The 26347-nt window shown below is 39.8% G+C and overlaps 1 protein-coding gene across 3 annotated transcripts; it reads left to right on the forward strand.

Moving 5' to 3' along the window:
- LOC117973358 (clathrin heavy chain 1-like) lies at positions 1-26205 on the forward strand. 3 transcript variants are annotated; one of them, XM_059032761.1, is made up of 33 exons: positions 1-300; positions 5693-5900; positions 7985-8253; positions 8470-8631; positions 9172-9285; positions 9451-9624; positions 9980-10177; positions 10711-10911; positions 11231-11383; positions 11781-11903; positions 12274-12411; positions 12838-13002; positions 13233-13413; positions 13670-13833; positions 14288-14413; positions 14657-14799; positions 15021-15255; positions 15556-15678; positions 15977-16122; positions 16489-16672; positions 16954-17146; positions 17611-17768; positions 18000-18164; positions 18358-18465; positions 18896-19063; positions 19437-19586; positions 19898-20029; positions 20403-20513; positions 20925-21095; positions 21383-21604; positions 22229-22255; positions 23905-23980; positions 24443-26205. In XM_059032761.1, exons 1-33 carry the CDS (start codon positions 259-261, stop codon positions 24559-24561), a joined length of 5049 nt encoding a protein of 1682 aa, XP_058888744.1. In that variant the 5' UTR covers positions 1-258; the 3' UTR covers positions 24562-26205. The 3 variants fall into 3 exon arrangements, with proteins under 3 accessions (XP_058888744.1, XP_058888745.1, XP_058888746.1); XM_059032762.1 differs by having other exon boundaries at positions 22229-22249; XM_059032763.1 differs by lacking the exon at positions 22229-22255 and having other exon boundaries at positions 3-300.
- Positions 26206-26347: the final 142 nt, after the last annotated feature.

Genomic DNA, 26347 nt, shown 5'->3' on the forward strand with positions numbered 1-26347 from the left:
AACCCCGAACATTTTGTTTTGTTATCCTAGTGGTGCGCCCTAGCGCGGATTCGGCGGAAGGATCGAGCTCTGTGTGAGGTCGCGCTCAGGGTGGGACTGACTGTGGCTGTGAAAGAGCCAGGCATAGAGGAAAGAGCCGCTGCAAACATTCACTAATCACGATTATATATCAGATTATATATAGGAAAAGGACGTGGTCCTAAGCGTTTATTCATAGCCTTCTTCACCCCCTTCACCCCCCAACAGAACACGATCAAAATGGCTCAGATACTTCCAATACGATTTCAGGAACATCTGCAGGTAAGATGAAGCATGAAGTATATAAACATGCACGTTTATGAACATATGATTTAGGACATAAACAGAACAGCTTTGGGTATGTCGAGATGTTTTAAAATGCGAATGCGATGAGGATGCTGCTTCCAGCGGCCTGTAGGGCTGACTGGTAATAACATGACTCGGGGTGCAGTCTATCGAGTGTGTTTATTTTTGTATTATTGGTGAACGGGGCTTTTAATTTAAACATTGAATTGATATAAACGGTCGTGTTTCTGTAAATAACGGTTTGTTGCTGCACAGTATTACCAGTAATAAAAATACCGTAGCGACCACCATAATGAATGCATTTACATTACGTGAACATTTCCAGTTTCTGCCTCGATTTGCTATGGTGGTACCCTTGTATTTGAGCAGGCGTACTAATGTAATGCTCAGGTCAGGGTAATACCTGGGTGTTTTTATTTCAGTGATATTTTAAAACCTTCACCACATATTCAGTTTTTCCCAGTTAAAAGACAAGTATTTAAAATACTGTACACAAATGATGCTACCGCTAGCCAGTGCAGTCAAACCTGATGTATCTCGACACGGATAACGGCAATCTGCTGACGCGGCTGCGGAATTATTATTATTATTATTATTATTATTATTATTAGTAGTAGTAGTAGTAGTCGTAGTAGTAGTATTATTATTATTAACAAAAGTACATTAATTCGTCTTGGTCTAAATAACTGAAAATAAATCGTAATCAGTGAGATTTTTAAAATTATTTTAAATATACCGTTTATTTATTTATTTTATTATTATTATTATTATTATTATTATTCTGTATTTACAAACCAGATGAACGTTTTATAAGCACAGAAGTGGTATTATTTTAATGATTGAATGAAAACGACCAGGAAGTGATCCGCTATGTACTTTGGGACCTCCCCGTGTGTTTTGACACAGACTGCAGTGGTGAAGCGTATTGAACACGTTAATGAATTTTATGCGGTCTTTATTTGACTCCCCCCTTCCCCATCCCCAGCCAAAACAAACAGATGAAAACATGTAAATAATAGAAACCTTTGATGGTTTTTCGAAGGAACGTTTCTTTGTATAGTCATGGCAATTTCATCTCCTGGTAAGGTAATATCTGTTATCGCGCATATTTTACACAGCATAGTTCAGCGTTTACTAATGTGTAGAGGATCCAGAGCGTTGCTGTTGTTAAGCTGGCTAAATACAAATTGTAAAAGAGAAAGTATGAGCAACACCCAATTTCTACAACATTAAAGAAAGATAATTATGTGTAAAATTGAATTCACTTCTGATTATAGTCACAGGCTTATTGATTCAAATCTGATTTGTCCCAGACTTGCTTAATGTGTCAGAGTTGGACACAAGGCACTGTGTCTGTGCATGACTGTGAGCAGCTTTATTATTGATGGGAGATCTAAAGTTCTCATGAGTAATGGCATCTCATTTTGTAAAGGTACACAATGGTAATTTACTCTTACTCTAATTACATGCCCAGCTGTTGTTAACATTCCCTTACAGACTAACAGCACAGAACTGCTGACATCCGGAATACAAATTTAATATCAGCTTCAGAGCATTTTGTTACAGTACCTTGCTTTAATGGTAGCACGAGGGATAATCTCGCTGGATAAGACGCTGTAACCACCAGAACTTCATAGATCATTGCGTTGATGCCAGAGGGTCTGGAAATGTCTAAGCACACAGTGCAGAATATTGGTTTAATGCTTCACAAATCTGTACAGTAGTACAGGCCCGTGAAGAGTAAAGTCTGCCTGTAAAATGTGTCGTGCTTTTGGAGATGACCTTGTACAGTCTGGCCCCTTGTAGGCTTCCATTGCACACATCTGAATAATGCCTGCTCGTGTATAACAGGAATTGCAGGTGTATTTCCAGCATGCTTGAACACTCATAATAGTGAAAATTCACAGCGAATCATCCACCTGCTCTTTTTAACAGCCAAATGGAAACCACCACGTCTGTTGTGTTACTCCATTTAGTATGGCTTGATTATCTGAAGCACCTCGGGGCCCAACTACAGTTTTGTGATGAAAGCTCTAAATGTGGATGATTAAAAAGATGCTGAGTTAGTTTGAACCCCAGCTGAATCTTCATTTATTATATGTGTTCAACATGGAAGTATTCTATTAAGGACCTTTAGAGACCAATCTAATTTGCCTACACTTCGGATATGTTTGCTCAATACTTTGTGATGATGAAATGTCAGATACTGTGACTTTTAATCCTATGTGCGTTAGCAAAAGCCTTGATTTAGAGAAGCAAGGGAGTAAAGGAAAACAAATGAATCCAGACAGTCTGTTTTGATGACAAGCAAGCTCCACATGGCTTCTAAATGAAAGGTAGACATGCTCTCACTTAATCGTTCCCTGACTCTTAAAATAACCATACAGTCAAACCTGACGTACAAGTGGAACGTCTGTCATGACGACCGTGATGAAATCCATTGCCATAATTCTCGAGATGCAACAACTAATCAAGTATTGATCGCCGTGGCGTGCAAGCGTCAATCAAGCATTCATCGTTTGATTTAAATCACCCTGGTGCCTTCCTTGGAGCATCACTCCTCGCTTGTACATTACCAGCACGCTCATGTTTTCAGTTGTATTGGAAGGCCCTTTAAAGGATTTATTTATTTTTTTGCTTCTTGCTTTTGGGTAATAGAGTTCTCAGTTGATTACTGTTAAGATGAAAGCCTAGTTTACTTTTTAGTGTTTATTTTGTGTTTTATGGGAAACGTGAAGCACCACAGTTGTCAGTGCCATGGTCTGCACTGTGAACTGCTTCCTTGATTTTTAAAATAAGTTTGCTTACCTGGCTGTGGAACGAAGCTTAACTTTGCAAATGGTAAGAAAGTAGACGATGTGGAAGTGAATCCTTTTAAACACCGTGCTAGATGTTTGTGCTGTGTCAATCCATGACTGCTTAGCAGTTTGCTATTTTTGGCTAGCAGGCCCCGTTATAATTGGATCCTGTTGCAGTCCAGTGTGTACAGCATGCGTGTTTCAGCAGATAGGAATATAACTGGGGTATTAATTGGTGGGGGAAATACTTTTGCTCAGGGCATCATAGAGGACGTACCTTCGTATTTGGAACTACAGAACCATACAACCCGGTTCTTGGCTTCAAATGATCATTTCAGCTGCAGCTTCTACTTCTATAGCGTTGTCTTTGAAAAATCAGTTTAATCCAGATTGATGTATAAAATGCACACCGAACCAAAAGAGGTAAGAATATGAATTTTGTATATATTTTTTTTCTTCTAAGTATCTGAATGCTGGTCTTTTTCTAACAGGGGTTCTGTAAAATTCGTTCTAATTAAACACTATCCATCTTGTTTCCGAATGAATGCCTGAGTAAGTCTCATCGGGCAGTGCTGACTGGAATATTGCTCAGTATCTCAGTGGGGTTTGTGTGGGCGGCCGGGTGGATGCCAGCTTCTCCGTCCCCCCTGTAGGAGGATTGGAGGGGTGTGATGCAACGGAGCACTGATTCAGCAAACCTGACGGATATTATTAAGCAAGAATTGAAATTCAAGGACAGCGAAGTAGCAGTGAATAGATTGTGCATTGCAACATTACTAATCTTGTGTTTTTTTTAAATTTGGTTTACTTGAGCAATACCTTTAAGTTCTAATATATTTTGTCTGCTTTTAAGAAATTGTATGGGGTGTGGAATGGGGATGTTACAAACCAGAAATCATACCAGGTCTCGCATTGCAGAGAATGCAAACCAGAAATCATACCAGATCTCACATTGCAGAGAATGCAAACCAGAAATCATACCAGATCTCACATTGCAGATAAATGCAAACCAGAAATCATACCAGATCTCGCATTGCAGAGAATGCAAACCAGAAATCATACCAGATCTCGCATTGCAGAGAATGCAAACCAGAAATCATACCAGATCTCACATTGCAGATAAATGCAAACCAGAAATCATACCAGATCTCACATTGCAGAGAATGCAAACCAGAAATCATACCAGATCTCGCATTGCAGAGAATGCAAACCAGAAATCATACCAGATCTCGCATTGCAGAGAATGCAAACCAGAAATCATACCAGATCTCGCATTGCAGAGAATGCAAACCAGAAATCATACCAGATCTCGCATTGCAGAGAATGCAAACCAGAAATCATACCAGATCTCACATTGCAGAGAATGCAAACCAGAAATCATACCAGATCTCACATTGCAGAGAATGCAAACCAGAAATCATACCAGATCTCGCATTGCAGAGAATGTAAACCAGAAATCATACCAGATCTCGCATTGCAGAGAATGCAAACCAGAAATCATACCAGATCTCACATTGCAGAGAATGCAAACCAGAAATCATACCAGATCTCGCATTGCAGAGAATGTAAACCAGAAATCATACCAGATCTCGCATTGCAGAGAATGCAAACCAGAAATCATACCAGATCTCACATTGCAGATAAATGCAAACCAGAAATCATACCAGATCTCACATTGCAGAGAATGCAAACCAGAAATCATACCAGATCTCACATTGCAGAGAATGCAAACCAGAAATCATACCAGATCTCACATTGCAGAGAATGCAAACCAGAAATCATACCAGATCTCACATTGCAGAGAGTGTTAGTGCATTATGCATGTGATTAATGTGCTTATTAATCATAAAAGATTAACATGTTTCAGAGCTTCGAACTCTGACACACATCCAGGACGACAATTTTCTTCACTTGTCTTTTCTTCTTTAAAGGAAAGATTTGTCAGTAATGATTTATGGTCTTGTGTTTAATGTATCTCTACATGTTTGACAGGTATCTGTGACTAACAAATACAGGAAGCAATAGACTCACACTGGCTTCTTAACACTGGATGTTTTTATAATATCTGGACAGAAATCCCAGACGCAGTCTTCAGTTGTTAGCTTTTACACACTGTACAGTAACCCCAAAGGGGCTTCTTAAAATACTTAACATAGTCAGACCAGGGGAGGCTGTGCCATGGATGCCCTGACCTGCACTAAGCCTGCTAAACGATCATTTTCCTTCCTGTCCTTTTAATCTCCAGGACCATCAAAAGCATCCTTTTACATCCTGGATTAATTAACAGGCGACAGAGCGTGGCTTGAGCAGATGGTGAATGCCATCAGAATGCTATTAAAAGTGAACTTGAATTTACCAAAGAATAATCTATTTTTTTTTTTTTTTTCTGAATATATTCGGTTGGGCTATTCCAGTTCAGGTAGTTATAAATGAATAGAACTCTTGGTGTAAATACAGTAATCGGGCGTATCTGAGTTGAGGTTTGCGAGTTGCATTAGTAATCAGTACCACATTACACATTTTCCTGATGCCGGTTTTTGTGTTTTGTTTTGTTTTTTCTCCCAACGTAGTTGCAGAACCTTGGGGTGAACCCAGCCAACATTGGGTTCAGCTACCTGACGATGGAGTCTGACAAGTTCATCTGTATTCGGGAGAAGGTAGGAGACCAGGCCCAGGTGGTTATCATCGACATGAGTGACCCTACAAACCCAATCAGGCGTCCCATTTCTGCAGACAGTGCCATCATGAATCCGACCAGCAAGGTCATCGCTTTGAAAGGTAGCTCCCCTTTTTCATTGGTATTTTTTTTGTTTGTATAATTTACTCCTGTTTTGTCTTTTTAAAAATGTTGTTTTGTCTCTAAATACAGTGCTCTCATTAAAGCATTTTAGTTGCTTAGCAAACATACTGTAAAGAGATATTTTATTTTAGAACAGCCATCCCCATTGATAAGAAAAGTATTTACTGAGAGCATTGATAGTCTTTCTGCACCTGTCCTGTCTTAAACACAATTCACACTAACCATATAACTACCCCATGTACGCCCTTGTAATCTCTGTTTTATGCATTCCCAGGTAACATGCTAGTATTTGCTTTAAGACAATGTTAATAAGAAGAACTAATTCTTTCTTGTAGCTACTTGTTTTGTTACTGACTCTTTACTTTTCTCCCTGCAATCTTGTCTTTAACAGATGGTGAGTTTGACTCTGTCTCTGTGGGTTTTGTTTTATGTGGTGTGCATACAGTGGTTTCATCTCATAAAAGCAGATCACAGAAGCGTTTTTGAACAGTGACGTTCTGCTGCCGTGTATTTTAAAGCAAGCGTTATGTTTCACGTGATTTGATCTGTTTTGAATTTTTGAAAAACCAAGCCAATGCAAAGCTGTCCTGGCATGTGTAGAACTAACCAGCTTTATAAACCAAAGACAATGCAGTGGTTCCTATTTATTTATTTGTTCTGCACATTGAAATTCTACTAATCTGTGGACAAGCTTTTCATTGTGTTTTTTTTTAAAACTGTAGATTTGGTGGTGGTGGTGTAGCACCTTTCTGTTCTATAGCCCTCAAAGGTATCAAGTTTGCATCTCTGAACTGCTCTTGTAACAATTCAGATATCGCCGTGCTTTCTGACCCAGTTGGATTTGGCAAGACCCTTCGTGATAAAATCCTGCCCTTCCATGAGAATGGGGGCATGAATTGTTATCCCTTTAGCTGTTCAGGTGTAATGTGGAATTAGATTTAAAGCCTACAGTATTCATTTTAGAAAGTCTGTCTGCTGCAGCTGATTTTGATAAGATACAGGAGGCATGTACACAAGTCAGTAAAGTGTATTTCTATCTACAGTACAGCATTGCAATTCAGAGATTTGAAAACTTCATGCCAGACCAATGTGCAGTGTTTGCACTTGGCTCTCGGATACTTTTATGAGAGAATCTTGCGTGTATAAGCATGCTTTGTTGTGTGCTTGATGTTGTGTGTTGTTTTTTTTTTTTGTGGGGGGGAGGGGATTGCCTTATCAGATGTTACATCATCTCCAGTATAGTGAGTACAAACAGGCAGGCTCTCTCATCCCCTAACCCTCCACCCCTATTTTTAAGCATACAAGGTATGTCAAATTTGCATACCGTTTCTGAGGTTCACCTTCATCCTATATTTTAGTCTTTCTTTCTTTTCGTGTTACGTAATTGATGCACAGTATTGCAAGCCAGTGAGTACATTGATGTTCCAGTGTTAAATAGTTTTTTTTTTTTTAATAGGGAATAGTGTAACAGCACTTGTTCTCTCTGTTATGACAGATCTACAGGACAGTAGCTGCAGCACATGGCAGCCTTAATATAACCACTGCAGAGTAGGGAGGGGTTTTCTGTGCACTGCCAATCATTTGTCAATTACTATCTCTGTCTCTGGCAATGTCAAAGTTAAGGAAGAATTTGATCATTTTGCCACAGTACATGACTAATATATATATCTATATATATCTATATATATCTATATATATATATATCTATATATATATATCTATATATATATATATATATATATATATATATATATATATATGCATGCATGCATGGCCCAGAGCTACACAACCAGATCTGCCATGACTGCATTTGCTACACATACTGACACTAATTTCCGTTCATATGTATTTTAAAGAGTGTGGTTTATTGACTAGCTTGTTCACATGGAGTTTGGTTGCCTTTTCTGCCTTTGACATATAGACAGGGTATTTCCAATAGTGGAATAACATTTACAGCAATTTAAATAAAATGCTGTAGCCATAAATTCTTCTTTCATTCTTAGAGAATGGGGAGGAAAAAACAAAACTGTGCAAAAACCATTTTTTTCCTTCAAATCCTCAGCTGCAAAAACTCTACAGATCTTTAACATTGAGATGAAGAGTAAAATGAAAGCTCACACAATGACAGAAGAGGTAATGTTCTGGAAATGGATCTCTGTGAACACTGTTGCCTTGGTAACGGAGACAGCGGTCTATCACTGGAGCATGGAGGGAGACTCCCAGCCGTTGAAGGTGTTTGACAGACATGCCAGTTTAGCAGGATGCCAGATCATCAACTACCGAACTGACGAGCAGCAGAAATGGCTGCTTCTGATCGGAATCTCTGCACAGGTAACGCTAGCAATTCACCCATCACTCTTAAATACTCAAACATTAAGTTAACATTAATCCTCCTCTGACTATCCTGGATTCAGTCCTTGAGGGCTATTCTCCTGTCCCTTGGCTTTCAAAGTAAGTCTTTACGTATTGTGACATTAGTGCATGGTTACACCTCTAAAAGTAAAATACAAAAATTATGGTGTTATTTTTTTTTTTTTGTCCTTTTAGCAAAACCGTGTGGTAGGAGCCATGCAGCTGTACTCTGTAGACAGGAAAGTGTCCCAGCCAATCGAAGGGCACGCAGCAGCATTTGCTGACTTCAAGGTCGAGGGGAATGCCAAACCGTCAACTCTCTTCTGCTTTGCTGTTCGCAGTCCTGCCGGAGGCAAGGTAATGTCATTCAGTGCTAAAGATTTCATCAGGGAGGGACTTCCTGCCCCGCTGCGATCCATCTCTCTTACAATGGGGTCAAATCTGACAAGGACTTTGAAGAGGCACAATGTGTGAGGTTGTGATAGTAATATTTGAGAGGGTACATATTAAGGGAGGGATATCCATTAAGAGTTATAAATCCCCCAAGTCATGTAATAAAACGAGAGGTGTCAGGCTTAATATAAACGTCTCTGAATATCACCCCCCCATTGTTCAGAGTGCTATACATGAGAAGACATCCGAATTCCATTTAGAGTAATGTTACAAAAATAATAATATTGATTTAAAAGTAACGTTACCATGTTAGCAATCTCAATTTTCATCAGGAAGGGACCAGACGTTTTCTGTTGGGATAACATGTCATGCCTAATTATGCTATATTGGCACCAAACACAGATGTCAGTAAATCTAGATTGTAGATGTATACAAATAATTCCTGCATTCAAAGCTGCTGCTGTGTTCCGTGAGACCGACGTGCTGTTCTCTCTCCTTCTGCAGCTGCACATTATAGAAGTAGGTCAGCCTGCAGCTGGGAACCAACCCTTTGCTAAAAAAGCTGTGGACGTTTTCTTTCCCCCAGAGGCTCAGACTGACTTTCCTGTGGCAATGCAGGTGAACCGAGTGACCTTTGCTAAGCTTCTGGTAGTCCCCAGCATGAGAAAGTGGGACAAAAAAAAAAAAAAACTACTGGACATTATTAGTACTTTTGTATTTCATATAGTTCTTGTACAACAAAAAAATACTGCGTTTCTCTTTACACCTGCATCTTTCTTTTAGATTGGAACCAAGCACGGTGTTATCTATCTCATTACTAAGTATGGCTATATACACATGTATGACCTGGAGTCTGGGGTGTGCATCTACATGAACCGCATCAGCGCAGAGACTATCTTTGTCACTGCCGCGCATGAGCCCACCTCTGGAATCATTGGCGTCAATAAGAAAGGACAGGTACTGTTGGAGAGAGCAGCCAGCACCAGCTGGATATTTAATATTATTTAATATTAATATTACAAAATCTATCAATCAATGTAAAATCAGCACTGAGGGTTTGTTTGCAACTAGTATTGCAATATTAATAATGGGTAGTAGTATAATTTTGCCAAAAAATAATGCAAATTGCAGTGTGGGGTAAATACCTTTTATAAATAACATGGCGCAGATTTTGATTGTAATGTGTTTTGCTTAATTCTTGGTTATTTTTGTATATGTATCATCTATACTACAGTAGGTACTGCTGTACCTGATATCTATGTTTCTTACTCCTATCCTAGTTTATCAGACGTTGTTCTCTATTTGATTTCAGGTGCTGTCTGTATGTGTTGAGGAAGAAAACATTGTGAACTACGCTACCAACGTCCTTCAGAACCCAGACCTTGGACTGCGCATGGCCATCCGCAGCAACCTGGCAGGCGCTGAGGAGCTCTTTGCTAGGAAATTCAACACTCTCTTCACTCAAGGAAACTACTCCGAGGCTGCCAAAGTAGCTGCCTCTGCACCAAAGGTTAGCACCTTCAGGGTTTTCATCTATTGATGTGCGTGTTTCATAGAAGTGTATTTATATGAAAAATGAATTTAGATAGTGCATTCGGGTATATTCAGTTGGTCTTAATGGCGGTTTAGTTTATTTCTGTATATAAAAATATTATAAATGTCAGTTAATATTTGAATTCTGTACATGATGGTGATGTTTAGAATGCAACACTCTTTACTGTTTTTATTTTCCTAGTTTTTGATGAGATGTTTGATGCTTTATAAATACGTCAGGCAGTCATTTGAGTTTGTGTGTGTATGTATGTGTGTGTGGTTACACATTGAAGTAAAGATTGATTTATTAAGTGTTTAAAACTGTTTTATTTCCCAGTCAATGATTGTGTTGGCTTTGGATAAATCACTTACTAGTTGTTACTGAATGGGGGTTCTGAATAAAGCTTGCTTGTAACTTACTGCATGACTGAAACTTTACCAGCTTTCCACAGGTTAGGCAGAACCTATTCCAGTCACATTGTCTCACGCTGGCTTTTTGGTTTCCGTCAGGGAATACTGCGTACTGCCGATACCATCCGGAAATTCCAGGGTGTCCCGGCACAGCCTGGCCAGGCCTCTCCTCTGCTGCAGTACTTCGGCATCCTGCTGGATCAAGGGCAGCTGAATAAGTTTGAGTCGCTTGAACTGTGCCGACCCGTTCTGGGGCAGGGCCGGAAGCAGCTTTTAGAAAAGTGGCTGAAGGAGGATAAGGTTAAAAAAACAAAAACAAAAAAAACAAACCTATTTAATTGCTTGCTGTAACCCATCTTTGTTTAGAACTTCCTTCCAAGTGTCATATTAGTTTAAAAAACCCTTTGTAAACTAAATATGTAGATTATAAAAAATATGTAATTTCCATCCAAGTACAGAAAAGTAGTATGCAACAAAATCCAATGCTATTGAGTTGATCTGGTTTCGTATCTTTTTTTACACAGTGCTGAAAGTAGTATTTTAAATTGGTTGTTCATTGCAATATGAACACATTAGCAATATGATCTGTTTATTTTAATATATCTCTTGTTTTTATTAGCTGGAGTGTTCAGAAGAGCTGGGCGACCTGGTAAAGACTGCTGACCCAACCCTGGCTCTCAGTGTCTACTTGCGTGCCAATGTGCCCAGCAAGGTTATTCAGTGTTTTGCAGAAACTGGACAGTTTCAGAAAATTGTGCTCTATGCTAAAAAGGTCAGTGTTTTGTGCTTTCTGTAAAATACAATTAACTCTTGATCATGCCCAAGCTGTATTCAGTTTTTTATTTGATTTATTACAGCTGTCTCTGAAAGGCTTAGTTCCGATTTTTTTTTTTCATATTTTCATCCGTGTAGAACTCTGTGCGGCACAGCTTGTTACCATCGTGGTCCTGCGTGGGCAGTATTAACAAATACGAGATAAAAAAAAAAAAGGTTTTATCATTCAAATTCCACAAGCTTATCTTGATGATTTGCGTGTATCAGACTGCTAAAATAAGTGCCAGATCCATGTTCTGTGTCCTGAAGCTTGGAAGTTCTAAAGAACTTTCCTAACTTGTAGCCGCACGTTGGAATCCCTGTTTCTGAACAGTGTTATTGTCCCTTGGTTGCAGGTTGGCTACACACCAGACTGGGTTTTCCTGCTGAGAAACGTGATGCGGGTGAGCCCTGACCAGGGACTGCAGTTCTCTCAGATGCTGGTCCAGGACGAGGAGCCTTTAGCCAACATCAACCAGGTAAGGATTAAAAGCAGCTGCGTGACAAGCGGGGGCGTTCAAGCTGTTATTACAGATGGGTGAGCAATGTGAAATATCTGCTGACGCATGCTGTTCTCCTTCCTTTAAAGGGACATCAGTGTTCACTGTTTTTGTGGTTAACCTATGAATGTGGATTACATGTTTTATTCTATTGAAAGCTTGGTTATGTAGCATGTTCAACCACACATATTGACGTTATTTTTATCATTTAAAAATGATTGGATGGGCAAATAAGAGGAAACTGCAAATATAAATGATTTGAAAAAGCGTTAATAATATATTTGTAAGCATTGAATACGAGATGTGTTTTCGATAACCTGAACGCATTCCTTCTTTTTTGTTCTTTCAGATTGTGGATGTGTTCATGGAGAACAACCTGGTTCAGCAGTGCACCTCATTCCTATTGGATGCTCTGAAGAATAACCGTCCCGCTGAAGGACATCTGCAGACTCGACTTCTGGAAATGAATCTTGTACATGCGCCACAGGTAGGTAAACTAATGCCAGTCTGTCCCTGCATTCAAATCTAGGCACATGTGCACCAGGGTCGTTGGAAATCAATACACTACAGCAGTATTTATCTGCATTATATGTCTGTGTTTTATTTTTTATTTTTATGAAGTTGTAACCCAAGGGTGCTATAATTTGATTGTTTTGAGATCCTTCACTATTGCAGCCGGCGCTTCCAATAAGCTTTGTGAAGAGCTGCTTTACGATGTCTTCACAGGGAGGGAGTGGGAGGTGGTGCAGCAAAATGTGCCCCCATCACAAAACATGCCTTTAACTGTATACCACTCATGTTTGTACTCGGCTGAATTCTTGGGTGGCTGAAAAGATTGTTTTGGAATTTGGAAAGCCCCTGTAAACCTTGGATTAAAGCCAGATTTTTTTCATTTTAACTTTGGATTCCACAGGTAGCCGACGCCATTCTTGGAAACCAGATGTTTACACACTATGACCGTGCCCACATTGCACAGCTCTGTGAGAAGGCAGGTCTGCTGCAGCGAGCCCTGGAGCACTACACGGACCTGTATGATATTAAACGTGCTGTCGTTCACACTCATCTCCTGAACCCGGAGGTAAGAACTTTCACCTGCTTCTGCAGACTTCCATTCAAGCCACAACAAAAATGAATACAATGAAACACTGAAATCCTGAACCAATAGGGGGTCCCCGAGGGGCTCATCCAGTTAAAGCGCTTTGGACAATTGGGGGTGGGGGGCAATAAATAAAAAATAATAATTGGTCACAATCCTGAACCAATGTTGTTGAAGATGCACATCTAATGAACGGTGCTTTTAATCTTCAGTGGCTGGTGAACTTCTTTGGTGCTCTGTCGGTGGAAGACTCTGTAGAATGCCTGCGAGCCATGCTGTCTGCGAACATCCGCCAAAACCTGCAGCTGTGTGTACAGGTGGCATCCAAGTACCATGAGCAGCTTGGGACTCAAACCCTGGTGGAACTGTTTGAGTCCTTTAAGAGCTATGAAGGTAGGTCATAGGGACCATGGCGTCAAGAGCCTTTTGTATTTAATAATAGCTTAAGAAGGAAGTTGCTTCATCTGGAGACCTCATACAAAGAAGGTTGAAGCCGGCATTACTTCACAGGTTCCTTGAGGAGCGTAGAGTAAAAACAGTAGAAATATAAAGAAAACTATTAGGAGTTGGCTTACAATAATGATAGTGATGATGACGACGACCTGACATGTTGTCTAAAGTAAACTCTTGCCCAATTCTCTTGTTGCAGGACTGTTCTATTTCCTGGGTTCCATTGTAAACTTCAGCCAGGACCCGGATGTGCATTTCAAATACATTCAAGCAGCCTGCAAAACGGGCCAGATCAAAGAGGTGGAGCGGATCTGCCGGGAAAGCAACTGTTACGACCCGGACCGTGTCAAGAACTTCCTTAAGGTAGCTTATTGGTTTCTCTTCTATTTCCATGTTAACCATTTATATTTTGCTCCGCGTCCTAAAAGGGCTATTATTAGAAATTCCTATTGATTTTTATTTTTATTTATTTATTTATTTATTTTTATAATATGTAAATAACCTGCCCCTCAGATAATGGCTCAGAAGACATCTGCACAAGTCTCTTCCTTGTTGGGTGCATTTATTGTTCTTGGAGATCAGCAGATCTTTTTTGAATGCTTGCCCAAATCAAGTGGCGTGGATCGTGAGAACATTCAGCTATTTGGTCATGCCTTTGCCTGAGAAATATATATATTTTTTTCATAGATTTAAAAAAAAAAAAAATACACACACACTAACCTTCTTTTTTTTTTTGTGTAGTGTGTTTGGGTAACAGTTTTGTAGCTTTAATGAAGCAATTTGGCTGTTTGTTAATATTTGTCCAACTCTGTTGCAGGAAGCCAAGTTAACTGACCAGCTTCCTCTAATCATTGTGTGTGATCGGTTTGACTTCGTTCACGACCTGGTTCTCTACTTGTACCGCAACAGTCTACAGAAATACATTGAAATCTACGTGCAGAAGGTAAGCAGTTTAATCTTGCTGCAGCAGCAGAACTATACGACTTTAAAGGCAGGGAAATCTTGAAATTTGGGGGGTGGGTGGGGGGATACATATTTATCATGGTTGATTTAGAACAATAAAAATACACCTGTTTGCAGTTAAAATACTGACCATTGCTTTTGAAGTCAGTAGTATTGCCCGCTGCTACACAGAATAGGAGCTGATTTTAATATGATTTGCTCAATAAAATTGCTTTGTATTTAGGTTAACCCTAGCCGTCTTCCAGTGGTCATCGGAGGCCTGCTGGATGTGGATTGCGCTGAAGATGTGATTAAAAACTTGATCATGGTGGTGAGGGGACAGTTCTCAACTGATGAGCTGGTCGCTGAAGTGGAGAAAAGAAACAGGTAAGTGATGCTGCCGGGTAGAAGCCTGGAACATGGTTCCCTGGTATTAAAAACCAAAGCAGAATCTACTTGCAGCGAACACTTCTGATGTTAGTCCAGCGCTTCACCGACGGGCATCAGTGTACAGCACAACGCTGATATTCTTAACCCTTTCATGAATTCAAATATATTGAAGGGTTACACCCGATACGTTGTCCACAGTCTCGTGATTATCTTTCCAGGCTGAAGCTGCTGCTTCCGTGGCTGGAATCGAGAATCCATGAAGCCTGTGAAGAGCCTGCCACCCACAATGCGCTCGCCAAAATCTACATCGACAGCAACAACAACCCCGAGCGCTTCCTGCGCGAGAACACTTTCTACGACAGCTGCGTGGTCGGGAAGTACTGTGAAAAGAGGGACCCGCACCTCGCCTGTGTAGCCTACGAAAGAGGGGAGTGTGATCTGGAACTCATCAAGGTGAAGGATTCTTCCTCAAGTCTAGTAATCTTTCGGATCTGACTGGTTTAGTCTATACCGGGCCTGCTTGTGCTCGATCTTTTTAGGTTCTTCTTATGAAGAAACGTGTTGAATGAAGGGTAATATCTTTTTCCAGCCTAAGGAGCTTCATTTTTATAACTGTCAACACGATCCTGAGATCTACAGTTGAACTAAAGTGAAAATATTCACCAAACCAGTGCACTACTTGTGCGCTTTGTATTAAACTATAGAATCTTAAAATTCAGTCGACGCATCACTAATGAAAGATTTTCCCACTAGGTTTGCAATGAGAACTCACTATTCAAGAGTGAGGCTCGCTACCTTGTGCGCAGGAAGGACCCAGAACTCTGGGCAAATGTTCTTGAAGAGAACAACCCATTCCGTCGTCCGCTGATTGACCAGGTAACTCTACAAACAGTGGCTGCAGTAACGTTATTCATGACTTCTGTTAGTTGATGTTGACATTCAGTTTTATTTCACTATTCTCTGGTTGTGGGTCACAGAAAGGCTTTCTCATTTCCGTGTATGTATAATAAACCTGTCTCCAGTCTCAAATTCTGATGTCAAGGAATAGTAGAGGAATATATTTAATGATCAAGCATGAAAAAGATGATCATAGAAATATAGATGCTATCTAGAAAATAGTGTTCTAGCCATGATGCAACATAGGTGGTATTGTGGTGTGTTTTTTTTTTGTAAGGTTGTGCAGACAGCCCTGTCGGAGACACAGGACCCAGAGGAGGTGTCTGTCTCTGTGAAAGCTTTCATGACGGCTGACCTTCCCAATGAGCTGATTGAGCTGCTGGAGAAGATTGTCCTGGATAACTCTGTCTTCAGTGAGCACAGGTGCGAGACTGGGACAGACTTTATCAAACTGCTGTGAAGCATCAATTCCGAGACCGCAGCATAGAGAGATTGTAATACCTGATCCGCTTTTTATCAACTGCTATTGCCCAGCATGTCAAAGATGAGTAAACCTCAGCAGTGCGTCTGCCTTTTCAAAGTGAATTATTTACACAAATCTTTTCCATTTCTTTCACACTGGTAAAATGAAACAGGGAGCCTTGTTAAAGTCTTTTGTCTTCTGTTTTTGACGCAAACCCTTCTTTGCTACGTCTCCTGGTTAGTACTTCTGTATGTCCTGAGTGTTTTAAAGTTACGGATGAACTGTCCTGATTTTAATATTTTTTTTTTATTGTTGTCCGTAAATAGAAACCTACAGAACCTGCTGATCCTGACTGCCATTAAAGCTGACCGCACCCGGGTTATGGAGTATATAAATCGTCTGGATAACTACGATGCGCCTGATATTGCAAACATCGCAATCAGCAATGAGCTGTTCGAGGAGGCATTTGCCATCTTCAGAAAGTTTGATGTGAACACTTCCGCTATCCAGGTAAAGTATACAAGACCAGGTCAATGAATAGAAATGACACCAACAATGTATCACAATAGTCACTATTGTCACTATTCTGGAATATTGCAAGTCGTTGTCTAAGCAATTCTGTTGAAAAAAGAACAAAAGGTATGCGATAATTTTAAAGTAAGCTGTACACTGACGTATTGTACATGCAGTGGAATTAGAATGGCAGTAATGTCTGCTCTAGTTAAAAAAAAAAAAAAAAAGCTTTTACTAGCATGACTTAAAATGCATCTTCTTCTTCTGTTGTTGTGCAGGTCTTAATAGAGCACATTGGGAATCTGGACCGTGCCTATGAGTTTGCAGAGCGCTGTAATGAGCCAGCAGTGTGGAGCCAGCTGGCCAGGGCACAGCTGCAGAAAGACCTGGTCAAGGAAGCCATTGACTCCTACATCAAGGCTGATGATCCCTCTGCATACATGGAAGTAGTCCAAGCAGCCAGCAAAAACAGTAAGGCGCAGGGTTTAAAACAAGCACTTGAAACTTTAATTACACCTCATGCTTAGGCATTTTGTCTTCAGTTTGAAAAGCGTAATTTAACCATTGTTTTCCTTTTTTAAATGCTAGGTATTAAAGTTCAGTTTGCACAAATGCTTCTTACAGCTGCAGACAGCTAAGAATGGATCCTTTAGGTTAACATTTCTAGTTCTGCTCCATGCTAGGCATTCAGATTAGAATTGGAAGTGTTACGATTGTATTGAAAAGTAATTATTTGACCACGAGTGAAGACTCCACAAAATTGTAAACTATAAAAGGTTTTGTTTTATAGAGTAGGCGGTGGAGAATTCTTTTGGTAATTAATATATAATTAAAAAAAACACAATCTACTGAATTGGCAAATAAGAATGTGTGTGTGTGTGTTTGTTTTGTACGTGTCTTTTATATTGTCTCGTGTATTTGTGTCTGAATTGCAGGCAACTGGGAGGACCTGGTTAAATTCCTGCAGATGGCCCGAAAGAAAGCTAGAGAGTCGTACGTGGAAACAGAACTGATCTTTGTTTTAGCAAAAACGAACCGTCTCTCAGAACTAGAGGAATTTGTTAGCGGGCCAAACAATGCTCACATCCAGCAAGTAAGTTGTGTGAGCGTTTTTGTGTAAAGATAAATAAAAACAATTGTTAAACCAAATGATTTTATGTCGTGCCACCTGACTGTAGTGAACACGCATGTGCAAAACGAACTGCAAACTGAATGAATGTCCACCGCTGCCACCTTGTGGTGGAAAGTGTTTTAAACATTTTTTTTTTTTGTTTCACATTGAGGCACATTGTATATCAGTAGAGGTGTTTCTCTCCTTATTCAGGTTGGCGATCGCTGTTACGATGACGGGATGTACGATGCAGCCAAGTTGCTTTACAACAATGTCTCTAACTTTGCCCGCCTGGCCTCCACCCTGGTACACCTGGGAGAATACCAGGCTGCAGTGGACAGCGCCCGCAAGGCCAGCAGCACCAGGACCTGGAAGGAGGTCAGGCTTTATGTGCAAATACATCTGCTGATTGTGCATGTTTTAATTGGAATACACTCCTTTTAGAACGTAACAGGACTATTTCAATATTATAATATTTAATATGTCTTGTATATGTGAAATAGAAATTCATCCTCATTTTTGTTTTGCTGTTTTTTTTTTAATCGTAATGCTGGTCTCTTGTTCCCTGCAGGTTTGCTTTGCCTGCGTCGATGGGACGGAGTTCCGCTTGGCACAGATCTGCGGCTTGCACATTGTCATCCACGCTGATGAGCTGGAGGAATTGATAAGTTACTATCAGGTAAAAGGAAGAATGAGATGTCTAGAAAGCAGCTTCAGAATGGGCTCTGTAATCACATTTTAGATTTGTTCTCAAATAATGAAATACAAAGAAACAATGAGCTGGGCTTCATTAACAATAACGTTAAATACAGAAGCCGCTAGTATTAGGCCTGATTTATATCTATTCTAATTTGTGCTTGGCCAGACAACTTGGTTTATAGTGTTTGGTGCCTCGTTGTACAATGTGTCTATCATGCATAGAACTGGTTTACAGTTTTGAAGGTCATTTCAATGAGGCTAGCATAGATTGAAAATGCCATTATACAGATTTGAATGATCATGCTTTAGATCTGCTCTTCTTTTTTAAGCTTTATAAGAAAAGAAAAGAGAGATGTATGAGCGAGCCACGCTTGCATTGTGTAAAAGGTGTGTTTGTGTGTTTGAATCAGGACCGTGGATACTTTGAGGAGCTGATTGCTCTGCTGGAGGCAGCTCTGGGTCTGGAGCGGGCGCACATGGGAATGTTCACAGAGCTGGCCATCCTGTACTCCAAATTCAAACCACAGAAGATGAGGGAGCACCTGGAACTCTTCTGGTCCAGAGTCAATATTCCGAAGGTTAGGAAAAAAAAGTATCCGGAGTGACTTGCTGTCAAAGTAGTTCAGTAATTGCATTTTTTACATGGGAATTCTGAAGTTTTATGCTTGTACTCGTGTGTTTTGGTTGTTATTACTTTTGAGGAACTGCATAATAATAGTTTTCTAAGTAAACAGATATCATCCCGATATAAATACTGGACCCTGGGAGTTTTTAAAAATTGTGTTAAATGTAACAATTCTTGAAAGAGTTTAAGTGCTACTGTACATGCATTAAGAAAACCATATTTCTCTCCCAACAAAAAAAAACAAGCCGTGAATAGCATTGTAAAGGGCTAAACTAGCTTGAAATAAATGTATTGCAAATAAACAGATGTCCTCTCTCCTCCTGTAGGTCCTCCGTGCTGCAGAACAGGCACACCTGTGGGCAGAGCTGGTCTTCCTCTATGATAAATATGAAGAGTATGATAATGCAATAATAACCATGATGAATCACCCCTCTGATGCTTGGAAGGAAGGGCAGTTCAAAGACATCATCGCTAAGGTCATTGCATTTCTTTGTGTGTTTTGTATTTTATTATTTTGTTTTCTCTGATGAGCTCAGTGTTGGTCTGCAGTTTGGCTCCACTGTGGTTGAGCTGGAATGTAACAGTCCAGTTTATGTTCCAGAGTATGCTGCTTAAATGTCGTCATTTGAGTCTGACAGAAGGGTATGTTAGTTGCTGTAAGACCTGCAGCACATGTCATAAATAACAGTGATAAGATTGCTACATATTAATGTAATGATCTCCGCTGAACTTGTACAACACCTGGGTAAATGTTGAATTCTTTTTTTTTTTTGAATGCTTTGAACAGGTGGCTAATGTGGAGCTGTATTACAAAGCCCTGCAGTTCTATTTGGATTACAAACCCCTGCTGATCAATGACCTTCTGGTGGTGCTGTCTCCTCGACTTGACCACACCAGGGCAGTTAGTTTCTTTGCAAAGGTAAGATGCTCTGTATCTAATATAGACAGAATGCCCTTGTTTGAATGTGTGGGTGATTTGTTAGCAGCTTATAGCTAATATTTTAGAGAGCAAAAGTGGGCGCAGTCAGGAAGCTTAACATTTTGGTTTAGTGCCCACAGCAGAAGTGTTGATGCATAATAGATTGTTCAACTGTTAACTACCCTTTACGTTGAAATAAACAATTTATATGATTGGGTGAGGTGAAGACAAAATTATTGAGGTCTCCAGTTAATAGACCTTCAAAGCAGGATGGATATTCAGGTTTTTTTTTTTTTTTGCATTTATCTTGTGTGAGTTAGCTGTTTTCTTTCTGTAATAATTTTTTCGTTTTAATTTGCTTGACTTCCCCCAGATGAACCAGTTGCAGCTTGTTAAGCCTTACCTACGCTCGGTCCAGAATCACAACAACAAAGGTGTAAACGAATCTTTAAATAACCTGCTTACTGAAGAGGAAGATTACCAGGTATGCCATGCAGTTCTAGGTGTAAACTGGGCAGGTATTCTATCATTGAAGAGCTAAAAGAGTGCTGCATTTGCAACCGAGGCTTTTTGTTTTTCTGATTTGTATGAGTTAGAACTGGGGTATTGTGATATGGAGTATAGGGGTATAGTTGTGTGTGGGTGTGTTTAAACCTGCGGTAAGCATCTTTTTTAATTCCTGTAAAGAAGTTATAGAGGTGAAAGCAGTCCTGCGTTTTACCAGTGACTGCTGACTGCTGTAAAGTCTTTCAGCTTCTGGTACGCTATGCTGTACTACGGACGGTGCCCACTAGAGGCCGAGATGTATCCACACAACTGATTGCTCAGCTCTGAACTCTGACCTGAGGTTGTACAGCGCATTCAAGTGTTGGCTTTTCATACGTTCTTTTCACAGGGCCTGAGAGCATCCATCGATGCTTATGATAACTTTGACAACATCAGCCTTGCCCAGAGACTAGAGAAGCATGAACTGATTGAATTCCGACGCATCGCTGCTTTCCTGTACAAGGGTAACAACCGCTGGAAACAGAGCGTGGAGCTTTGCAAGAAAGATCGTCTCTACAAGGTGAGCAAGTCCTTCCATGTGCAGCCCACACCTTGTTAAGGCTTTTCTTTTTTTTTCTTTTTCTTTTTCTTACTAAGGGCTGGTTGCATAAGGGGATGGACATATCATTTCTGATGTCCTCAGCTGTCCCCCAGAGAGCTACTGCTTACATATCCACGGGTGCCATATTATTTCTGGGCAGGAACGATGAGCGTATTTCTGGAATGGAAATGTGTTTGTGCAGAACGTTCTGCAGTTTGCCATACATTTCTGGTGGTGATTTTGTTGTTATAATGTTGCTGTTTCAGGATGCCATGCAGTATGCAGCCGAGTCCAAGGACACGGAGCTGGCGGAGAATCTTCTGCAGTGGTTCCTGGAGGAAGGTAAACGGGAGTGCTTCGCTTCCTGTCTCTTCACATCCTACGATCTGCTGCACCCTGATGTGGTCCTGGAGCTGGCTTGGAGGCATAACATTATGGACTTTGCAATGCCTTACTTCATCCAAGTAATGAGGGAATACCTTACTAAAGTAAGTGATGAAAAAAGACAACACTTCCCTACAAATGATAAAGGTTAACTTTTTTTTTTTTCTTTTTTATTAGTATTTTTTTCTATATAGAGAGAGCAGGAATATGTAAACAGTATGAAGCAGGTTGAGATTTTTTTGCAGGAGATCAGGAATAAAAACTTTAAAAAGAATATCGACCAAGTATTATGACAAATGTTGGGGTGTGTTGAAAGCATGTTTAGACAAACATTTTAAATTGAGAAACGGTTCAGCCAAAGACTAGATATTTTTTTTTTTTTTTGTATTTTATTTTAATTTTGGTTACAGTTGATCCAGTAGCTTTATTTTTCCAGCGTGTGGGTGACTTATTGTTGGATTCCTCAGTACGTAATTAGGGGAGGGGAGGGGGGGAGAGAGAGAGACGAGACAACTGTTGCTTTATATGAACGCATGAATCGGGAAGAATTAGTTTGATCATAATCTAAGGGATAGAAGCGCCCCCCCCCCCCAATCAAACCCCCCATATGAAAAACTCTTCTGAAAGCTTCACTGCATAAAGCACTCCCTCCCTCTTTTAATCTGCAAACTGCAATCCTGTTGCTTTTGAATGAAGATGTGAAGTCTCAACTGTGAATTTTCTTGCAGGTTGATGAGATTGCTGAGAAGGTGACGGTCTCTGCCTTTTTTAAATTTTATAATCTCTTTCTGTTTTAACATAGACCTAGGTTTCTGATGTAGGAACCTAGCAGTAGCGAGTGCGATAGAGAGAATGCCTAACCCAGTGTTACATCTAACATACCTAGCTGGCTTGACACCTAAATAACATGAATAACCGCACAAGGAGGCCATTACACTGTGGTTTTGTTTTTTATTTTATTTTATTTGTATTTATTTGAAATGCTGTAGTGTAATAGACTGCATCTAGAGCAATAGTGATTGTGTAAATATACTCAATAAACCCCCAGCTGACCACAAGAAATGAATTTGAATGGTTGCATAATTAAACATTTTTATCAAAAAGATCCCAATTGAATGATATTTTTATAGTTGAATAATGACTCCCTAATACATCAGAAACCTTGCATCTTTTATCTTAAGTTCAGCACTTTTATTCAAAAGCAATACATTATTTGCATTAACACAGCTGAAATAAATCATTGCTTGGATACCTTAATGCTTCTCCCTCCCTAGTGTTTTTGGCACACCAGGCGCTTGCCAGTGTAGTATATTGAATCGGTTTTCTTTTTGTGATCTAGTTCATCTCTGTGTATGCTAATTTTAAATATAGCTGTTTTTGTTAGTTATATAATTTTTTTTTGTGTGTGTGTTTAGTAACACCACTACAATACATCTCTCTACAAGATGTGCTTTTATATTCAGCATTATTGTTCACGGCTCAAATTCTATTTTAATGGATACTGGGAAGTCCAGTTGCATAATTGTACTAGAAAGCTAACTAGATTGCATTGCCTTGGTAGTGGTGCAGTAAGAGGCTAGAGGTGTAGGACAGTTAAAGACCAGCCATAGTCGTAAAAACTCCACTCAACAGGACATGTTCTCGTTACTCACTACAGTATATCACACACTGAAACTTTGATTTCGTATTGGTTGTCTGTAAAGCTCTCTTGCTGTAGAGTCACTTGGTTCTCAATAGTGCTGGGTCTTTATATCTCACAGTGTGCAGAAGAAGCATGCCTGAACTCCTGTCTCGAGCTGCTAATCCATTTGAGCAGGTTTTGTGTTTTTCCATGCAGCTTGTATTGTTGGGTGCATACTGTTTTGCAGCATTTTGGCATGGACTGTTGGTTTCTTACATGCAAAATCAAAAGATGTAGGCTGTCCATACGTGGACAAAGTTCAAAATTCCCCAGTTTCACGCAGATGTCATCTGAACTTTTTTTGAATGTCATATAATCACTAAATAATTGCATGTAACTTGCTCTTGGAAATGTTCGCTGGAACCTTTTGTTTGTTGTGATTGGAATACAACGTAGAGGCCAAATAATTCCAAACAGCCACAGTGGTAAGGATTCAGTATATCTATGTGTAACAAAGAGATTCAGTATATCTATGTGTAAAGAAGAGTAAAATAATAACTCAAACACGATGCTGAGATCTGGAAAGCTTTGAGACTTGATATAATGGTGAAGGATTATATTAGAATGCGTGCTTTATTTGATGGGGAGTGGTGTATATACTGAAGTAAATTGGCATGATGACAGCTGTTTGATCCCTTGTCACACTGCCTTCTTTAAACTATCTGTTCTCTACTGCAAGTCTTTGTTTACCTTCCTGTAAAACCTGTCCATGTTCATTCCTAGGTGGATAAACTAGAGGACTCGGAAAGCCTGCGAAAGACCGAGGAGGAAGTTGCAGAACCAACTCCAATCGTGTTTGGTATGTTACCCTAAATTACTGCTCTTTAGTAGAATCACAAGACCTTCAGGTCCCGGGAAATGCATTCACAGAAATGCACGTTTCATTTTCTCTTGTATTCTTATCATGTAAATATCTAAAGTTCTCAAAAGCAAAACTTTTTAATAGTGGCCGCTATATTATGTGACAGGCACATTTGCATGACATGTACTGCACTTTGTGTTGACTTTTGCATATATTCCCACTTCAGGCCTAAGACTTTGCCAGTAATAATAATTTATTTTTTCCCATTTTTCTTTAATCCAATGAAACTAGTTTTCTGCAGACACTAGGAGACGGGTACAATTGAGCTGTACCATAAAAGCAAGAGGTTTATTTCACTAATAAGCTGCCCGTTCATTGTTTTCTAAGAAGAAATATAAAAGCAAGTCTTCGTTGCCAATGGTATTATTTTTTTAATTTTATGTTTTTTTTCTACTCCAGGTCAGCAGCTGATGTTGACTGCAGGTTCCAGTCCAGTCCCCCCTCAGGCAGGATATCCAGCATATGGATACACTGCTCCTGGCTTTGCCTCCCAGTCCGCCTATGGATACAATATGTAAACTAGTGCTTTCTCTGCTTCGGTCTCTCTGCTATACCATCCTAACACCCCCGTCTCCTCTGTCTCTGTATGACTTGGAGGCCCAGTTTTTACTTTTAGGCTGAACACCATCCCTGCGCAGCATGAAGACCTCTTCAGGACAGCCTGTTACTGTCGATATTTATTATTGTTATTATTGTTAAGAGTATATTACTGTTACGTTTCAACTTTTAAAAGTGCAGCTTTGTTTTGTTTTTTTTATCCATGTATTTCAAGTCTGAATGACAGCACTGATATTGAAACTGTGGAAGGGAGGGTTCAGCAGGACGTTCAAGTACTGTAGGTTCTCAGTTAGGGATTGATTTGAATAGGGAGGATAAGGTCATATGCATATTCCTTTGCAGGTGTGATCAATCCAACGCACTGACGATTCAGAGAATGTGGATGCAGCACTGAAGTGAAATCTGTCAAACTTTAAAAGGGTTTAAAGTTTTATAAATGTGTCGTGTCTTGTTTTAGCTGTATTGTTACACTCTGTTTTAATGTATCTCCTTTTTATGAAGATCACACTAAAGTAACATGGTTTCTGTCGGAGTACAAATTAAAAGTAAATGGTTTTGGTGGGGGTGGGGTGGGGGGGGGGGGGGTTCAAAAACTGATGCAAGTTAGAAATATGTAGATAGTTTATCTTGACAAGTGGAGCCCCCTGCAACAGAGAATGCAATCTCAAAATGTGTATTTGCCGATGACAGTGGGTAAAATGTCTACAAGTACAGTGTTCTTGAATGTTGCCAAGGTTAAACTCCCATTACACCTCGAGCTGTTGCTGTTTTTATTGAAATTAGATCAATGGATTTAGTGAACGCTTTGACCATGCTATTAAAAATAACTAATGGTACAGAATTTAGAACAAAGGATATAGATATATATATATATTATTAGAGAGAGGTTAGGTTTATGAAAATATCAATTGGATGAATTTAAAAGAAAATGCCAACAATTTCTGATTGTAGTCAAGTATATAAAAACAAAGCCCCTTTCCAGTGTATTGTTCATGAATAAAGAGGGTTTGGCCATTTCGGAAGCTATTGAAGAATGCCATTGGGAAGGGGAGTGGGTATATGAAGCGTGCCACTTTTTTCAATAATACTATAATCATTTGAATGTACTGAAACTAAATGTATAATTTATGGTAATGAATCTTGTGCTGTTCCTGACTTAATGTAAGTCCAATATAATGGAACCCCAATATGTATTGTCCGTAGTGTATAGTTGTAGTTCTAAAGTGTAACAATTTTTTTAGAAAAAAAGAAACACAAACAAAAAAAAACACAATACAACGTTTATTCTTCAGCACGTCTGCTTGCCTGAACATGAGTCTGTGATGTAGTTTTTTTTTTTTTTTTTTAAACCCGAGCAGCAACAGTGAGAATGCCCTGGGCGTCCGCCCCTGCATTGCCAGGTTTGTTGAAGGGATACCGTCCTGCACGGTGCTCGAGGGAACTTTGCTGCTTTGTCTGTTCGTGTTCCATGTCCCACATTGCACAAATTGTACAGACGTTTTCAAGAGAGAAATGGTTTGGGGGAGTGACGTGCGCTGTTAATCTTTCCCTTCCTCCCGACACACGTCATGCCTTCAGAAGATAAATAAAGTTTACACATGCTGTTCCAGTTCTCTTGTGCTTTTCATTTTTAAATACACAATTGCATTTGTTATTTTGTTAGTAATGTTGTGGGATATCTATCTATGTCTGATTGGCATCTACAGTGGTTTGCCAGGTACTGTTAGGACTCGCTGAAAGGAACTG

The sequence above is a fragment of the Acipenser ruthenus genome, chromosome 11 (genome assembly GCF_902713425.1).
Source record: "Acipenser ruthenus chromosome 11, fAciRut3.2 maternal haplotype, whole genome shotgun sequence".
In the NCBI taxonomy this organism is placed as follows: domain Eukaryota; kingdom Metazoa; phylum Chordata; class Actinopteri; order Acipenseriformes; family Acipenseridae; genus Acipenser; species Acipenser ruthenus.

What these genes read in the sequence shown, in the direction of transcription:
- LOC117973358 (XM_059032761.1), top strand. Translation starts at nt 259, where the DNA reads ATGGCTCAGATACTTCCAATACGATTTCAGGAACATCTGCAG. An exon ending in GTGTCAAGAACTTCCTTAAG is followed by an intron (nt 13,834 to 14,287) that starts GTAGCTTATTGG and finishes ACTCTGTTGCAG; the next exon opens with GAAGCCAAGTTAACTGACCA. An exon ending in GTGATCTGGAACTCATCAAG is followed by an intron (nt 15,256 to 15,555) that starts GTGAAGGATTCT and finishes TTTTCCCACTAG; the next exon opens with GTTTGCAATGAGAACTCACT.